Source organism: Sus scrofa, chromosome 6, assembly GCF_054392235.1.
Source record: "Sus scrofa isolate SSC_HxYL_T2T_F1_AM1 chromosome 6, Sscrofa_HxYL_maternal_Yorkshire_Landrace_v2.0, whole genome shotgun sequence".
NCBI lineage: Eukaryota > Metazoa > Chordata > Mammalia > Artiodactyla > Suidae > Sus > Sus scrofa.
This window is the reverse complement of record NC_139388.1, coordinates 48,028,888-48,044,998: the sequence shown is the minus strand read 5'-3', so window position 1 is coordinate 48,044,998 and position 16,111 is coordinate 48,028,888. Positions and strand designations below refer to the sequence as shown.

General features: G+C 44.8%; 1 protein-coding gene across 18 annotated transcripts in view; it reads right to left on the bottom strand.

Annotated features, from left to right (window-relative positions):
• The window catches only part of GARRE1 (granule associated Rac and RHOG effector 1), a 97,185-nt gene that overhangs the window by 5,755 nt on the left and 75,319 nt on the right, over window positions 1-16,111 (bottom strand). For 10 of the 18 annotated variants that reach the window (XM_084960357.1, XM_084960359.1, XM_021094325.2 and 7 more), the window contains 3 exons: window positions 13,535-13,632; window positions 5,754-5,879; window positions 3,672-4,705 (listed from right to left, as the gene is read on the bottom strand). In XM_084960357.1, the coding sequence (XP_084816483.1) occupies window positions 3,672-4,705; window positions 5,754-5,879; window positions 13,535-13,632 (1,258 nt within the window). Of the gene's footprint in view, window positions 1-3,671; window positions 4,706-5,753; window positions 5,921-9,434; window positions 9,644-13,534; window positions 13,633-16,111 lie in introns of those variants that run through there. The other 8 variants (XR_014805984.1, XR_014805988.1, XR_014805987.1 and 5 more) reach the window with 2 other exon arrangements.

The window sequence follows — 16,111 nt, the reverse complement described above, 5'->3', positions numbered from 1 at the left end:
CTGCTGAGCCACAGTGGGAACTCCAAAACACAGCATTTTAAAGACCAGTTACTTTAAAATTTTCCAATGTCTGGTGCTACATACTTAATAACTTAGAAAACCAGATGATTTTCCAAGTGATAACCTGGAAGTTATGAAAGCATCAAGGTCAGCCATATAGAGAATACACGCTCTTCCCCCTGGGGCTCAGTTCTGATCCAGTATTTTCCTGGTTACCGATGGCAGACTTGCTCATTCAATTTGAAGATAGTAAGACTGTAATGAATAAGATGAAATTTAAGAATGCATTAAGGAGGAGTTCCCGGGTGGCTCAGTAGGTTAAGGATCTGGTGTTGTCATTGGTGTGGTGTGGGTTTGATCCCTGGCCTGGGAACTTCTACATGCCTCAGTCATGCCCCCCACCGCCCTGCTCCGTCGCCGCCCCAAAATGCATTACAAAGGGGATGGACACATGCTGGATAGAACGAAGTAAGGACAGGCAGGGCAGTACAAGTAGGAGAAAAAAACAACTCAGGAGGCATTTCGAGAAAGAGTGGAACAAAAAGAGTGGAAAGAAAATATCTACAGGTCACAAGCTGAATATGACCCAGCAGTTATGCTTTTCAGCTTTACGTTGGGGAAGATAACAGGGCTCAATCCCACTCTTGGCTTGTTCTCCCGGGCACTGCCTCCAGAGAGCTGCGCTGCGTGAGACTGAGCCGTTTGTGCACTGCACAAAGACGTCCACATGGGGGAGAGCACGGGCTGTGTGCCCGTCCAGAGGGGGCCCTCTGCGGGCCGGCCCTGCCTGAGAGGGTGCCTTCTGGAGTTCACCCGTCTGAAATGCCCTACCTTAATTTGCAAAAAGGGCTATGTACACCTTATGCCCTTGGGGTGACATCTGCAGAAAGCTACATTAAGGCCTCGAAGGTCAGAAAGCAATATCCAGAAAGAAACACTACATAAACTCCTACATAAAGGCTATTTGGGCCTTGATAGAGATCAAAGATGATAAAATTCTTCCAAACACCATTTATACTCTGGATTTAATTTCAGGACTGTCGGAAAGTGTAGAGACTGTTTACTAGCAATTGAGAAAATGTGCCGCGTCCACCTCAGCTGGTGTCGGCCAGGTGGGCTTGCTCTTCCACCGCCGGGTGAAACTGTTTGCCTTCCCCACATCACCAGGGGTCCCCACACCACGCCCCGCAAGGAGAGCAAGAACAAGGGAGCATGTATGAGGAATTCTGAGAAGACATACAAAACCACTTCTTTCCTTTAATAGTTAATGCTTGTTCATTTAGTAGAGAATTTCCTCTTCTGGTGGTTATTTATAGAAATATTTGCTATATTTATTTCCAATATTTCACAGCCCTTGTGAATGAAACATATTTCCCACTTATGTATATCATTTGCTAAATTAGAAGGAAAAAGGTAATCCATTTCTACCACCTATGAGGTTCCCTTACTAATTCTAGATTTTTTTTTTTATTGCTTTTTTAGGGCCACACCTGAGGCATATGGAAGTTCCCAGGCTAGGAGTCAAATTGGAGGTACAGTTGCCAGCCTACACCACAGCCACAGCAACGTGGGATCTGAGCTGCATCTGCTACCCACACCGCAGCTCACAATAATGCCAGATTCTTAACTCACTAAGCGAGGCCAGGGATTGAACCTACAACCTCAGGGTTCCTAGTCGGATTCATTTCCACTGCGCCATAACGGGAACTCCTTATTTTATTTTTTCCTTTGTTTTTGTCTTGTTGCACTTGCTGGTATGTTCAAGACAATGTTACATGCTATTGGTAGTAGCAACTGCCACACTGCCTGGGTCTTGATTTTAACTGGAATGACTTTGCTATTGGCTTTTGGTAGATAAGAATTTTTTTTTTTTTTTTTGAAATTCAAGACATTTCTTTCTGGAGTTCCCATTGTGGCTCAGTGGTTAACAAATCTGACTAGGAACCATGAGGTTTCGGGTTCGATCCCTGGCCTTGCTCAGTGGGTTAAGGATCTGGCGTTGCCATTGCTGTGAGCTGTGGTGTAGGTTGCAGATGAGGCTTGGATCCTGCGTTGCTGTGGCTCTGGTGTAGGCCGGCAGCTACCGCTCCAATTAGACCCCTAGCCTGGGAACCTCCATGTGCTGCGGGTGCGGCCCCAGAAAAGACAAAAAGACAAAAAAAAAAAAAAAAAAAAAAAAAAAAAAAGACATTTCTTTCTACTAGTGTTTTACTTTGAGGGGTTTACTTAAGAATTGCTGATGTCTTTTACCAACTGTCTTTATAACATCTATTGCTGTAGGACTTGTCCTCACTTATTGGTGAAATGACAGATTACTATACAGTAGCAGAGCTCCTTATGCCGAACTACCTTACACTACTGAAGTAATGAACGAGATCCAACTCCTTCTATACACTGCTGTTTTCTCGCATCTATCAACACTCATAAAAAGTTTTCATGGTAAAATCACATTGTCTTCATAATTCCCTTTCCAATCTCTTCTCCTAGAATATATCTGGGCAGGTTTTCCAAGTCTTGATGCAATTTTGGTAATGTATGCTTTATTAGAAAAGAATCCACATTTTCTCTCTTTTTTTAAAGGTTTTTTTTTTTTTTTCTTTCTTCCTTTTTCTTTTTAGGGTCGCACCTGTGGCATATAGCAGTTCCCAGGCTAGGGGTTGAATCAGAGCCATAGCTGCCAGCCTACACCACAGCCAGAGCAACGTGGGATCCTTAACCTACTTAGCAGGGCCAGGGATCAAACCGGCATCCTCACAGATACCATGTCAGGTTCTTAACGCACTGAGCCACACCAGGAACACCAAAGAATCCATTTTTCATTCAGTCTTCAAATATGCTGTCATCACATAATATGTGGTACTATCTAACTTTAAAATATTTAATCTTTCCTATACCTGTAGTTATGTCTTCTCTTTCCTAATCTTGTTTCTCTTTGCTCTCTTTTAATCAGGATCACGATACATTGGTTTCTCTATTTTATTGGTCTTCTAAAGACCCTTCTTTCAGACTTCTTTATTGAGACTTACAGTAGACATTGTAATGTCTACTATAGTTTTACATTTAATTAATTTCATCATTTAAAAAAACTGTAGTTGATTTAAAATATTATGTTAGTTTCAGGTGTACAACAACTCGTTCTTAATTGCCCCTCCTAGTTTATTTTTGTTTTGTTTCTACATTTTTCTAATTTCCTAAGATGACTCTGGTGTATTTTCATAGTCTGTAGGCCAGGAGAAGGTATATTCCTGAAGGCAGGAGGGTGACTTACCACTTTCACAGGTTCTAGAGTTTAGGCAAAAAAGAATCATAGAACAGGTTACGTAAGCAGGAAAATAGCAGCGTACAAAGGGCTTCCAACACTGGGAGGGCCTAGATTGGAGCCCTCTTGAACAATGGGACTTTGAGCCAGTCAGCTTCTCTCAGCCTCAATCCTATCCTCTGTAGAGTGAGAAAATTAGTTCCACTTACCTTCTCAGACTCACTCTCACTACTGTTTCCTTCCTCTGTGGAGCTGCCCCATACTTGCCAACAGAGAGTGAGAAAGGATCTCTAAAGGCGGATTAAGTCAAGGCCTCCCAGTGACTTACCCTGCTACAGCAGAGGGCCCTATGAGGTCCTCAGTGCGAATATTTATATTAAAACCCCAAGGTAGGGAGGTGGGGCTCACATACCTGCTGGATCAAAAGGCAGAATCTCTCCCAACATCCCAAAGACTCCGTCGCTTTGGTCACGGTTTGGCCAGGTGTTATTTCTAGGTCCCTGTGGCTTCTGCCCCAAAACTTCTGACATCACATTATCCATATAGCTGCTCACTAGACCCAAACTGTACAAGTCGGAACTGAGATCAGTTATGCCAGGCCACTGGCCAAGGGGAGACAGACCTGCTCCAACAGGCTGTGCTGGCTGCTGGGCTGAGCCGTGCACCCATTTTCCAGGGGCCCGAGACTGGGGTGGGGGCTGCTGCGGTCCCACGGGCTGGAGCAGGTGTTGATAGTACAGGACCTGGGGTTGTTGTTGCTTTGGGGACTGCTGCTGAGGTGCCAGGCCCGGCTGGGGTGTCAGAGGTGTGTGTGCCCCAGCCTGGGGTGGCCGTGATGGAGCGGGCACCGGCAGTGATGGCTGCTGTGGCTGCATGGCTCCTGCCTTCTGCTCAGTCACCATGGCTGTGGCAGCAGAGTTACGTCTTGTCACCAATGGGGAGCCCTGATGTGACTGGCCCATGTTAAAACCCGAGAGAAAATCTATCACTTCCTGCATTTCCTGATCGGTTGGTAAGTTCATACCCTTCTCGTCCTTGCCATCATCCCCTTGCAGGAAGCTGTCACGTCTCTCCATGAGAAAACCATTGGCCATTTGATTACCAGAATTATGAGCTGACTGTGAAGGGTCTGCAGTCCTAGGGAAATTACCAATGTTCAAGATGCTTTGTAACCTTGAATCAATATTACTGGGCATTTTGGCCTTCTCTTCTGAACACCCAGCTATGAAGATATTTTTGGAAGGAGTATTTGGAATGGAATAATTTGTGCTGCTGCTAGAGCTGGTACATGAAGCTTTCTTGGTGAACCGGGATGTCAGTTTGGAGAACGTCTTCTGCAGGCCACCTGAAGATTTGTTTCCATTTCCAGAAGGCAAGTCAGTCTGATTTCCAAAATCACAGATCTCCCTTTGAAGCTGGATTTGTATGCAGGGTAAAGCTTGTTCCCTATTTAAAAAGAAATGCATTAAAGAAAAAAAAAGACAAATATACAAATTATACAACTAAATGGATCTCCTTGGTATTTAAGAAAGACTTTAAGAATAAAAAGACCTCTCTGTTTGGTATCAGGTTCATTTATTTTTATAGATAAATAAAAAAACACCCAAGAGTTTTAAAGAGTACATAATTTAAGCACTTACTATCTACATTTATTATTATTTTATTTTTACCATGTCTAACACCTAAATTACATTAGGATTCTGGCCTAAGGAGTTTGAATAAAACCTTCTGACTGTAGCACAGGAGAGTAGATCATGGCTAGAGTGGGAGAGGCAGTAGGCCACCTCTGCACCTGGACGATGGGACTGGGGGCCTGGCAGATACAGCAGAGGGTCAATGGACAAACCCACACAGCAGAGAGGGGTGAGCGGCCAGGCCTCAGGGATACTATGCAGCACTGTCATCCTTGGAAGTAATTTACAGACAGTGTCAAAAAGAGGTGGTTTTTACTTCCAAAGTTTTCCGAATACTTCTTTCCAGCACTGAAAGAAGGCCCTAGAGATAGAAAGGGCATGTCTGGGCCTCTGTGTGCTCATGAGGGATCTGTGGAGGGCCCATGGCTAGATAGTTATGGTCCCTACTAGTTCGAAAGTTAATTCACAAAGAAGTAATCTGACAGCTGTCAACTATTTTCAGATATAAATAAAGTTCATGCAAGGTATAAGTTCATTTTAAAAACATTTTCCTTCTTTTACTTCATAAGGAGAATGTGAGTTGGGTTAAAATCCTCTTGACAGACTTAACTCTGAAATGATAAAACAAACTGGGGGATCTGCATAAAGGGCAGAAAGCGATTCTTTGTATCATTCCTGTAATTTTTCTGTTAAGTGTGAAATTATTCCAAAATGAAAGACTGCCAAAAAAGCTCCCTTTCGTACCTTGTATATTCACGTACTATCAGTGACACGAGCTCATAGGACCCTGTGTTGGTCACACTGTCCCTAGGGGAGGAACTGAACATAAACTAATTCAAGCGACAGGCGGGGACACCAACCTCCCTGCCCTCCAGCGGGTGAGGTCCAGCACAGCTGTGTAGAGCACGTCCACCAGGCCCAGGGTCTTCTCGGGATCAAGGCTTCTCTGCAGCAGGGACATAGTAGCAGGGTCTTCTTTCAGGCACCTAGGCATGAACCGGGCCTTGTGAGTCTGGGCTGCACTTCTCTGCAAAGGGGTTTCGAGCAGGTCTTACAAAGAAGGCCTCAACTTTTACGTACTTTGGCACCAAAGAAAAATTCAGTAATTGTGGCTCTGCAAAACCCAGAAGAAGCAATAGCATCTGGGGTCTCCATGGATTTCTAACTGTCTGGAGTCTGCTTGGGAGGAAAGAAGTTCAGGGCAGAGGGTGCCTTCCAGGGGCCCTAGTGCCCTCTCACGGCCCAACACCAGCTTCCACCCTGACATTCCCCTCTACCCTGCTGAGACTCCGTGGCCTGGCATAGCACCTCCTTCTTTGCAAACTTTTCCCCTAACGCCCCACCCCTCCCTTCCTCTACAGCATTTCATACTGGTACCTGAGAAACCAAAGGTCAGTGGAAGGAAAAAAAAAAAAAAAAAATCTCAGCCTGCCAACCAGGACTCACTACAAATTTCAGGTAAGTAACAAACATGGTCTTTCTGTAAATTAAATTCTTCCCTTTCCAGGATGACTATTTCACACACACCCTGCCCCTGCAAAGCTCTGCTATGCCTACCATCTCCCCTTCTTTCCTCTCTCAACTCTTAACTGAGAAAACACAGACACAGATGAGATCTGTTTCAACTACCCTGACCACAAATCCCCCCCAGGTGGCCAGTGTCTGTGCACACAACCTGCCTGGCCCTGCTGTCAGAGCCAGAGTCATACCCTGCTCTTGCCATGGGCTGACCCTCCACCTGAGCACTGCATGCCACGTACCCTCTTGCTTTCCCAAGGATCTCACTCAAGTAATCATCCTATTCCCCCCGGGATATTCCCTCTGGCAAATAAAGCAGTCTCACCAAAGACCTCCTAACCCCACATTCGACTCCAGATACTACCCTACTTCTCTGCTCTTTTTTTTTTTTTTTTTTTTTTTATGTTTGCACCTACAACACAGCAAAATTCCTGAGCCAGAGATTGAATCTGAGCCAGCAGCTGCAAACTGTGCTGCAGATGTGGCAACGCCAGATCCTTTAATCCACTGCACCAGGTTGGGGATTGAACCTGTGCCCTCCATGGTGACCTGAGCTGCTGCAGTCGGATTCTTAGCCCACTGAGCCACAGGGGGAGCTCCTCCCCCACCTTTTTTTTTTTTTTTTTTTGGCCATGCTGTGGCATGCAAAAGTTCCTGGGCCGGAGACTGAACTTGAGCCACAGCTGTAACCAGACACACAGCAGTGGCAGTGCTGGATCCTTAACATGCTGAGCCACAAGGGAACTCCTCTGTTCCCCATTTTAACAAAAACACAGTCTCCTCTTCCTTACCTCCTATTCTCCCCTCATCCCATTCTGACTGAGCATTCATCCCCATAACTCCACTAAAATAGCTTTTATTAGACAACTTAGACCATGCCAAAGTCATGGGTCAGTTACCCGTCCCCACTTTACTCAGTCTCTCAGCAGTATTGAGCAATATCTCTTTCCTTCTCGATTACAGCCTTCTGCAGTCTTGGTGACTCCAAATCTGCTCAATTTTCTTCCTACCTGGCTGGCAGCTCCTTCTTGGTGTCCTCCTGCTTCTCCTTCCCCTACCTCTGCATGGTGGTGCATTCCAGGCTTCGTCCTCTCTTCCTGGAGGACTTCCCGGGGCTTACAGACCCTGCCTGCGCTGAAGACTCTCAAACGTCTTCATCAGTGTAGACCTTCCTCCACTTTTCCACCCTCATCCCACTGCGTGCTTGACAGTCCTTACACACCTACCAGGCAGCTCAAAGACAGCCTGGTCAAGGAGTTCCCTTCGTGGCTCAGTGGCTAATGAACCCGACTAGGATCCGTGAGGATGCGGGTTCAATCCCTTGCCTTGTTCAGTGGGTTAAGGATCCAGCATTGCCGTGAGCTGCGGTGTAGGTCGCAGACGGCTCAGATCTGGCATTGCTATGTGGTGTAGGCTGGCAGCTGTAGCTCCAAATCAACCCCTAGCCTGGGAACTTCCACATGCTTCGGGTGCAGCCCTAAAAAGCAAAGAAAAAAAAAAAAAAAAAAAAAAGAGAGAGAGAGAGAGAGAGAGCCTGGTCAGCACAATTTTTGATCCCTCTCTTACTGCAAAACCCACTCCAATTCCTATGCCCTCCTCTGCAAGTAAACAACACGAGTCATCTCTAGCTCCCTAACTTTCTACATCCAATCTATCAGCAAATCCTGATAGCTCTTCCTCTAAAACAATCTGAATCCAGGCACCTCCACTACCTCTCTCATTACTGTTCTACTCTAAAACACCACCAGCACATGGGTCTCAGGACTGGCTCCATTCAGTCTCCCTTTTTTCACTCCTATCCCTCCAAGGCCCATCCTCCACATATCAGCAGAGTGAGCCTTCTGTAGCACAAATCAGAACACACCACTCCCCTGTCCAAAATTCTCCAGTGGCAAAAAAAAAAAAAAAAAAAAAGAAAAGAAAGAAAGAAAGAAAAAGAAAAGCCAAAAAAAAGAGTTCCCTGGTGGCTCAGCAGGTTAAGGATCTGGCATTGTCACTGCTTGGGTATGGGTTCAATCCCTGGCCTGGGAACTTCCATATGCTGCAGGCATGGCCGAAAACAAAAATAAAATGCCTCAAGTGGCATCCTGTCGCGACTGAAATAAAACCCCTCACCACAGCCCTTAAAGGCTCTTTGTGGCCTGGCCCTCCTGTTCTCTGGTCACACCTCTCTGTGCCGTCACCTTATTCCAGCTTCGAGGCCTTCTCACACGTGCTGAATATGTTGGGCCCACCCACATCTCAGGACCTTAGCTCTCGTCACCTTTGCCCAGACTACTCCCCACTGAGCTGCTTCCTACCATTCGGGTCTCCACTGCCCATCCAGGGCACCTCCACCAAGAGGCCTTTTCTGAGAGGGGGAACCTGGCAGAGAGTTAAATGGTGAAACTGATACTTGTAAAGCCTTCCTAAGGAGGCAGCAAGCCCTCGCAACATGATTTTGGCTGGTGAAGAAAGAGAGCCATGAGAATGTGAGGTGGCCAACCTCAGAAACACTGGAAAAAGTGAGCAACAAGGCAAGCTCTGGAGGAAGTGGGAAGGACAGGGAGTGTGGGGTTGGTAGATGCAAACTATTACACTTAGCATGGATAAGCAGTGAGGTCCTACTGCATAACACAGGGAACTATAGCCAATCTCTTGGGGCAGAACATGATGGAAGACAGGATGGGAAAAACAATGTATATATATGTATGACTGGGTCACTATGCTGTACAGCAGAAATTGTCACAACACTATAAGTCAACTTACTCTAATAAAAAAAAAAGCTTGCTTATAAAAACCAACCAAACAAACAAACAAACAAAACATATGGGTAACCAGAACCTACTATATAGCACAGGGTAATCTACTCAATACTGGATGATAACCCATGTGGGAAAAGAATCTGAAAAAGAATGATTTACTTTGCTGTACACCTGAAACTAACACAATTTTCTAAGTCAACTATACTCAAATGAAATTTATTTAAAAACAAACAAACAAACAAGGTAAGCTCTGCCAGTGCCCAACCAGACCCTGGTCACCTGTGAGGGACTCCTGGCCAGCGGACCTGGCCGAGGTTCATGCACCCAATTCTCTCAACCTGGAATCAACGGTCACCTGGACACACTTGCTATATGTTCCCAACTCAACTTCTGTTTGTGATCTGGCTGGTTACAGGTTTGCCCACTAGGAGAGCATCTTCTGGTCATGCAGAAAGGAGTACTATAATTCCTGGCAATCATTTTTCTTTCTAAAAATCAACAAATCGGCATTTTTATTTTATTCATCAGTCTTGAGAGTTGATCAATAAAATCCCCTTAAGAGACTAAATCCCTTCTTTTGACAAATCGCCGGGACTGGTTTGAAAGCCTTTATCCTTTCTTAGATAAAAGCCAAGTCCCTCAGGGACACTGCAAGTCCCAGCTTCTCTTTCAGTCTCCACCACCACCTAGTGTATCTCCAGCCATGCGGCTTTACTCCGCAGGCCTTTGCATTTGCTGTTCCTTCTACCTGGAATGCTTTGGGGAAAGCACCTGCTCTCTGCATGGCTGGCTCCTCTCAAATGTCACATCGTCAAAGAGACCCTTCGTGACTGACCTCCTCATCCAAAATAGCCTCCTCCTGCCAGCTCTACCCCAGTTATTCTCTATCACATGATGTCATTCTACTCTCACTCCCCTCAGCCGCTTGCCAGTGTTTGAACTTAACTCATATAGCTTATCAGCTGTCCCCTCCCCGACCCCCATGCCATTGTGAAGCCAGCTCTGTTAGGGACAGGGACCCTGTCTGTCCTACTCATGGTTAAATTCCCAGAGCCTAGAACTGTGCCTGCCACATAGTAGGTACTCAGTAAATATTTGCTGAAAGAAAGAATGGGTAAACAGCTTAAATACGACAGGTAAAAAAAAAAAAAAAAAAATCTAGATAAAGTATTACTCTCTTTGGGGAAAAAAATAAAACATCTGGGAATTCCTTCATGGCTCAGTGGGTTAAGGATCTGGCATTATCACTGCTGTGGCTCTGGTTACAGCTGTGGCTGTGGCGCAGGTTCTGGTTACAGCTGTGGCTGTGGTGCAGGTTCAATCCCTGGTCCAGGAACTTCTGCATGCCATGAGTGTGGCCAAAAAAGAAACCAAAAAACAAAAAACATCTGGCAGCTAGTCACTTCATTTTATTAAAAGCAAAGCATATAATAAATTCTTGACTAGCTTTGCTAATAATTTCATTTTTTCCAAAATGGAGTAAAGCAATCATTTCTTTTTGAGTTCTTCTCAATAAGCACATATTTTGTAATGTGAAACATAAAACATGAAAACTTTGTATTTTTTATCAAAAGTAGCCAGCAGAGGGAGCCACTCCAAGTAATCACAGTCTATGAAGTCTTTTCAAGGAGGTGCAAGAAATGACAAAGGAAATCAATCACATAGGGAGAGTTTCGGAAGTCTGCAGTGTTAACCGTTTAGAACTAGCTGTTTATAGTCACTCAGTTATCCAAGAGTTCAAAATATCATCTTTAAAATGAGAATCCTGGTTAAGTTGAATACTTTTCAATAAGAACCTGAATTAGAAAACAAATGAAGAACTGAGGAACACGGAGTTCCCATTGTGGTTCAGTGGTAACAACCCCAGATAGTATCCATGAGGATGTGGGTTCAATCCTTGGCCTGGATCAGTGGGTTAAGGATCCGGTGTTGCCGTGAGCTGTGGTGTAGGTCACAGATGCGGCTCGGATCCCACGTTGCTGTGGCTGTGGTGTATAGACTGGCAGCTGTAGCTCTGATTGGACCCCTAGCCTGGGAACCTCCATATATCTCAGGAGCGGCCCTAAAAAAATAAAAAAATAAAAATAAAAACAGAATTCAGTAACACAAAAGTCTTACCAAAAAAAGAAAGCTTTTAATCTACTGTTTGATAGGAATGAAGATATGTATATAAATTAACATTGTACCACACCAATAATCCAAAAAATTTGTGGAGGAAACTCATAGAAGGGAGATCTTGGGACGTGAACTACTGACCTTTACTTGATATATCAACAAATTCTAACAGTTTTGGCAGACTCTCCATTGGACCATCACCTTTCAAAAAGAAGTGGTTTAAACACAATTTGAGGAGTTTCCTTGTGGTTCAGTGGATTAAGGACCTGGTGTTGTCACTGCGGTGGCTCAGATCACTGCTCTGGCATGGATTTGATCCCTGGCCCAAGAACTGCCATGTGCCTCAGGTGCGGCCAACCTCCCCCCACCAAAAAAACAAAAAACCCCTCCAGTCCCTCAAAATTGGAATGTATTACCTAGCTACCACTTTAGTTACTATCTCTATCTCTTCCTACTCAATGCTTTAAACCTTTTCTATATAGTTAAATATTCACTCTGTTCATAATTTTAACCACGAAAGTCTTCCAATAAATGCTTAATTTTTGCTGTTTACTCATAAAGCTGCGCTGCTGATCCTTCAGCTGAGTCTGTGTGCACATCACAAGCATAAATCCCTAGGGGTGGAACTGCTGAGGTCAGAGCCCTTATTTTAGGCTTCTGACAAATGAAACTGCCCTCCAGAAAGGCTGTGTGATTTATTCAACAGCGTCTGTGCCTGTTTTTGTACAGTCTGGCCCAAACCTAGTACTGTTATTCTATAACAATTTAACAACATGATGAGCAAAATGACATTTTTTTTTTCTTTTTAGGGCTGCGCCTGTGGCACATGGAAGTTCCCAGGCTAGGGGTCAATTCGGAGCTATAGCTGCCGGCCTATGCCACAGCTACAGCGACGCGGGATCTGAGCCACGTCTGTGATCTACACCACAGTTCACGGCAATGCTGGATTCCCGACCCACTGAGCGAGGCCAAGGATTGAACCCATATCTTCATGGATACTGGTCGGATTTGGTTCTGCTGTGCCCAAATGGGAACTCCTGTGTTGTTCTCCTACTTCGCCTGCCTTTTTTCATTAGGGGAGGTCACACGTGTTCTTCATCTCTTTGTTGACCATGTCTCTTCTGGTTTTCCTGTCATGTACCTTGCCCATTTCTTTTTTTTTTTTTTTTTTTTTTTTTTGTCTTTTGTCTTTTTGTTGTTGTTGTTGTTGTTGTTGTTGTTGCTATTTCTTGGGCCGCTCCCGCGGCATATGGAGGTTCCCAGGCTAGGGGTCCAATCGGAGCTGTAGCCACCAGCCTACGCCAGAGCCACAGCAACGCAGGATCCGAGCCGCGTCTGCAACCTACACCACAGCTCACGGCAACGCCGGATCCTTAACCCACTGAGCAAGGGCAGGGACCGAACCCGCAACCTCATGGTTCCTAGTCGGATTCGTTAACCACTGAGCCACGATGGGAACTCCGCCCATTTCTTATTGATTTGTAAGAGCAGCTTTTTTTTTTTAATAAATAAGAAAAACACTAAGTTTATAAATATAATCAAATAATTAAAAACAGAAATGGCTCAGTCTGCCTCCAGATTCGAAATGACACTGGCTATGTGGTAATATGAGCTCCGGGTCAGGGTTGCTGTTGGACAAAAGGAAAGAAGGAATTCTATGTTCTGTGCTCAGCTTTAGAGAAATGCTGGGGACTTAGAGAAAATGATACAACCTGTCAAAAGCTGTAGACTTGGTAACAAAAGAAGATAATATGGGAGTTCCCACTGTGGCTCAGCAGGTTACGAACCTGACTAGTACTCATGAGGATGCAGGTTCGATCTCTGGCCCTGATCAGTGAGTTAAGGATCTGGCTTTGCCGTGAGCTGTAGTGTCGGTCGAAGATGTGGCTCAGATTCTGAGTTGCTAAGGCTGTGGTGTAGGACAGCAGCTGAAGCTCCAATTCAACCCCTAGCCCGGGAATTTCCATATGCTGCAGGTGCAGCCCTAAAAAGCATAAAAAGATAATATGACCCATGAGTATATAACATTTTAAATACATTATTGGTCAATAAGACTATTTCTTCAGACATCTTGGCTTCTCTTACTCTGTACTGACAATCATGACACATGGCACTGACATACCACCACCGACCATAAAACTGCAGAGGTAGTAAGACCTGCCATGGCACTAGTGTGGCGCTAGTCCAAAACAATACAATCCTTTCAAAGATGTGCAAACCTCAGTCAGAGCTTAGGCTTGTGTTAACATAAGACTTCACGTTACCATGTGGACGGGACTTGAACCACGATTCTGGAGCCTTCTAAACTGATCTGGGGGGCATAGGCTTCTTTATTTTCAATTTGTGCCGTGTCAACTACCACCTAAGAGAGAAACAAAAACAACAATTGGCTTTCAGAGAAGGAAAATGGATCATGAACAAATCCAATCCTCGAGCCTATCAATGCTGAGTGACTCTGGTTAAGAACTAGTCCCCCAGCAAGGTGGTTATACAGAGGCCGGTCGGGACCCCCATGGGGACAACAGCAAGTAAGAAAGATAACTGAAATCAGTAATACGTCAATGCACAGAAACCAAATTCAAGGTGCAGGAGGTACTGAACTTGGCACTCATTGTCAGTACTTCTTCCAAACTGGAAATAGGTTCATCAGGAATTGCTTTGTTCTCCTTATCTTAGTATCTCTATATATTTTTTTTGGCTGTGCCTGCAGCATGTGGAAGTTCCTGGGCCACACCACAGCAGTGACCCAAGCTGTGTAGTGGCAACATCGGATCTTTAACCCACTGAGCCACGAGGGAACTCCTTAGTATTTTTTTTTTAACTTTATGCACTTGAAAGAAGTTAAAATATCATTAAAAATCACCAGGAGTTCCTGTCAGTGGCTCAGTGGTTAACAAATCCGACTAGGAACCATGAGGTTGTGGGTTCGATCCCTGGCCTAGCTCAGTGGGTTAAGGATCCAGTGTTGCCGTGAGCTGTGGTGTAGGTCGCAGACGCGGCTAGGACTCAAGTTGCTGTGGCTGTGGTGCAGTCCGGTGGCTACCGCTCCCATTAGACTCTTAGCCTGGGAACCTCCATATGCTGTGGGTGCGGCCCTAGGAAAGACAAAAAAAAAAAAAAAAAAAAATCAAACCAATGCTGGAGTTTCCTGGTGGTGCAGTAGGTTAAGGATCTGGTGTTGTCAGTGCAGTGGCTCATGTGGCTGCTATGTCTCTGGTTTGATCCCTGGCCTGGGAACTTCTATATGCTGCAGGCACAGCCAAAAAAAAAAAAAAAAAAAAAAGAAAAGAAAGAAAAAAAAATCAAACCAATACTTTGGAAAAATCTATCTGTACTGAGTGAGATACAAGCCATAAGTGGATGAAGCTTTTCCTAAAGATTATTTTATCCTCAACCATCAATAAAAAGATAACGACTTCAGGAAAAATGAAGAAACAACCCTTTTCTCAATGATTTCTTAACTAGGGGAGTCTTTAATACTACACAGATGATATAAAAAGATCTGTAATTTAAATAAAAAGTTTGACAAAACGATGAATATATTTTAAATAACTAAATTTTTTTTTTTTTTTTTGCTATTTTAGGGCCGCACCTGCGGCATATGGAAGTTTTCAGGCTAGGGGATGAATTGGAGCTGCAGCTGCCAATCTACTCCACGGCTCACAGCAACGCTGGATCCTTAACCCACTGAGCAAGGTCAGGGATTAAATCCACATCCTTATGGATCCTAATCAGGTTCGTAACCTGCTGAGCCACAATGGGAAGTCACTAAATAACTAAAAAAAAGTTTTAAGAAAATAATCATAAAACACTTTAGGAGTTCCTGCAGTGGCACAGTGGGTTAATGATCCATGTGGTCCCTGTGGCATTGCTGGTTTGATCCCTGGCCCAGCACAGAGGGTTGAGGATCCAGCGTTGCTACAGCCATGCCGTGGTCACAGATGTGGCTCAGATTCGATCCCTGGCCCAGGAACTTCCATATGCCACGTGTGCAGCTGAAAAAGAAAAACAAAAAAACAACTTTAAAAACCAAAATCTGCAACATTTCATCAGAGACAAAGCCGTGCAGAGCTGTTTATTACGACTGCAAATTCAGGCTCTAATGGAGCTGATTTCCCTGGCTGTAAAGAGAGTTCCCACAGCTGGTCCGAAATGTCCTTTGGAAAAGACTTCCTGTCCAAGTAATCGCCATTGTTGGGACAGGCAGGTGTTTCCTCTCTCCTCCCACCCTCAGAACAATCATCTAAAGGTTCTCCGTCAGTCACACACAAAGGTGCCCCGGGAACAAGGGGTAGGGAACTGGGAAGAGGTTTCTGCTCTCTGAATAACATGCGACTGTTTTAAAAAACGGATGTTTTCTCGAAACGGCCTTTGGGTCCTCCTGCTTCATTTTACCACTCCTTTCTGGAGAATATATTTGCCATGATTCTCCTGGTTTCAGCTAAAATGGTCTTCGGGAAGATGGATCAGTCTCCTCAAGGCAGTGGGTGCCTCCACATTTCAGGAGGGGGTCTCCAGTTTACCCTTTTTCTTAGGGGTTCCTATACTAAGGGACAGATCAAGGGTAAGTCACCACTGTGGCCAGGCCCCCACCTGGCCCTCTAGAAGGCAGCACCACCCTGAGCTGCATCACCTGAGCCCTTCCTCATACCAAACAAAAGGACAGCATCCTCCCAAAAGCTCCCTTTATGAATAAAGCAGGAATTAAAGAAGCAGTTCTTCAGTTTTCTTAATCTCTGATTAGCTTCCCATAATCTCAAAAATGCTACAACTTTTCAAAAAGCAGTCATTTAATCTCAAAAGTGGGATCAAGTACATAAGGTTACACAGATCAAAAAGCT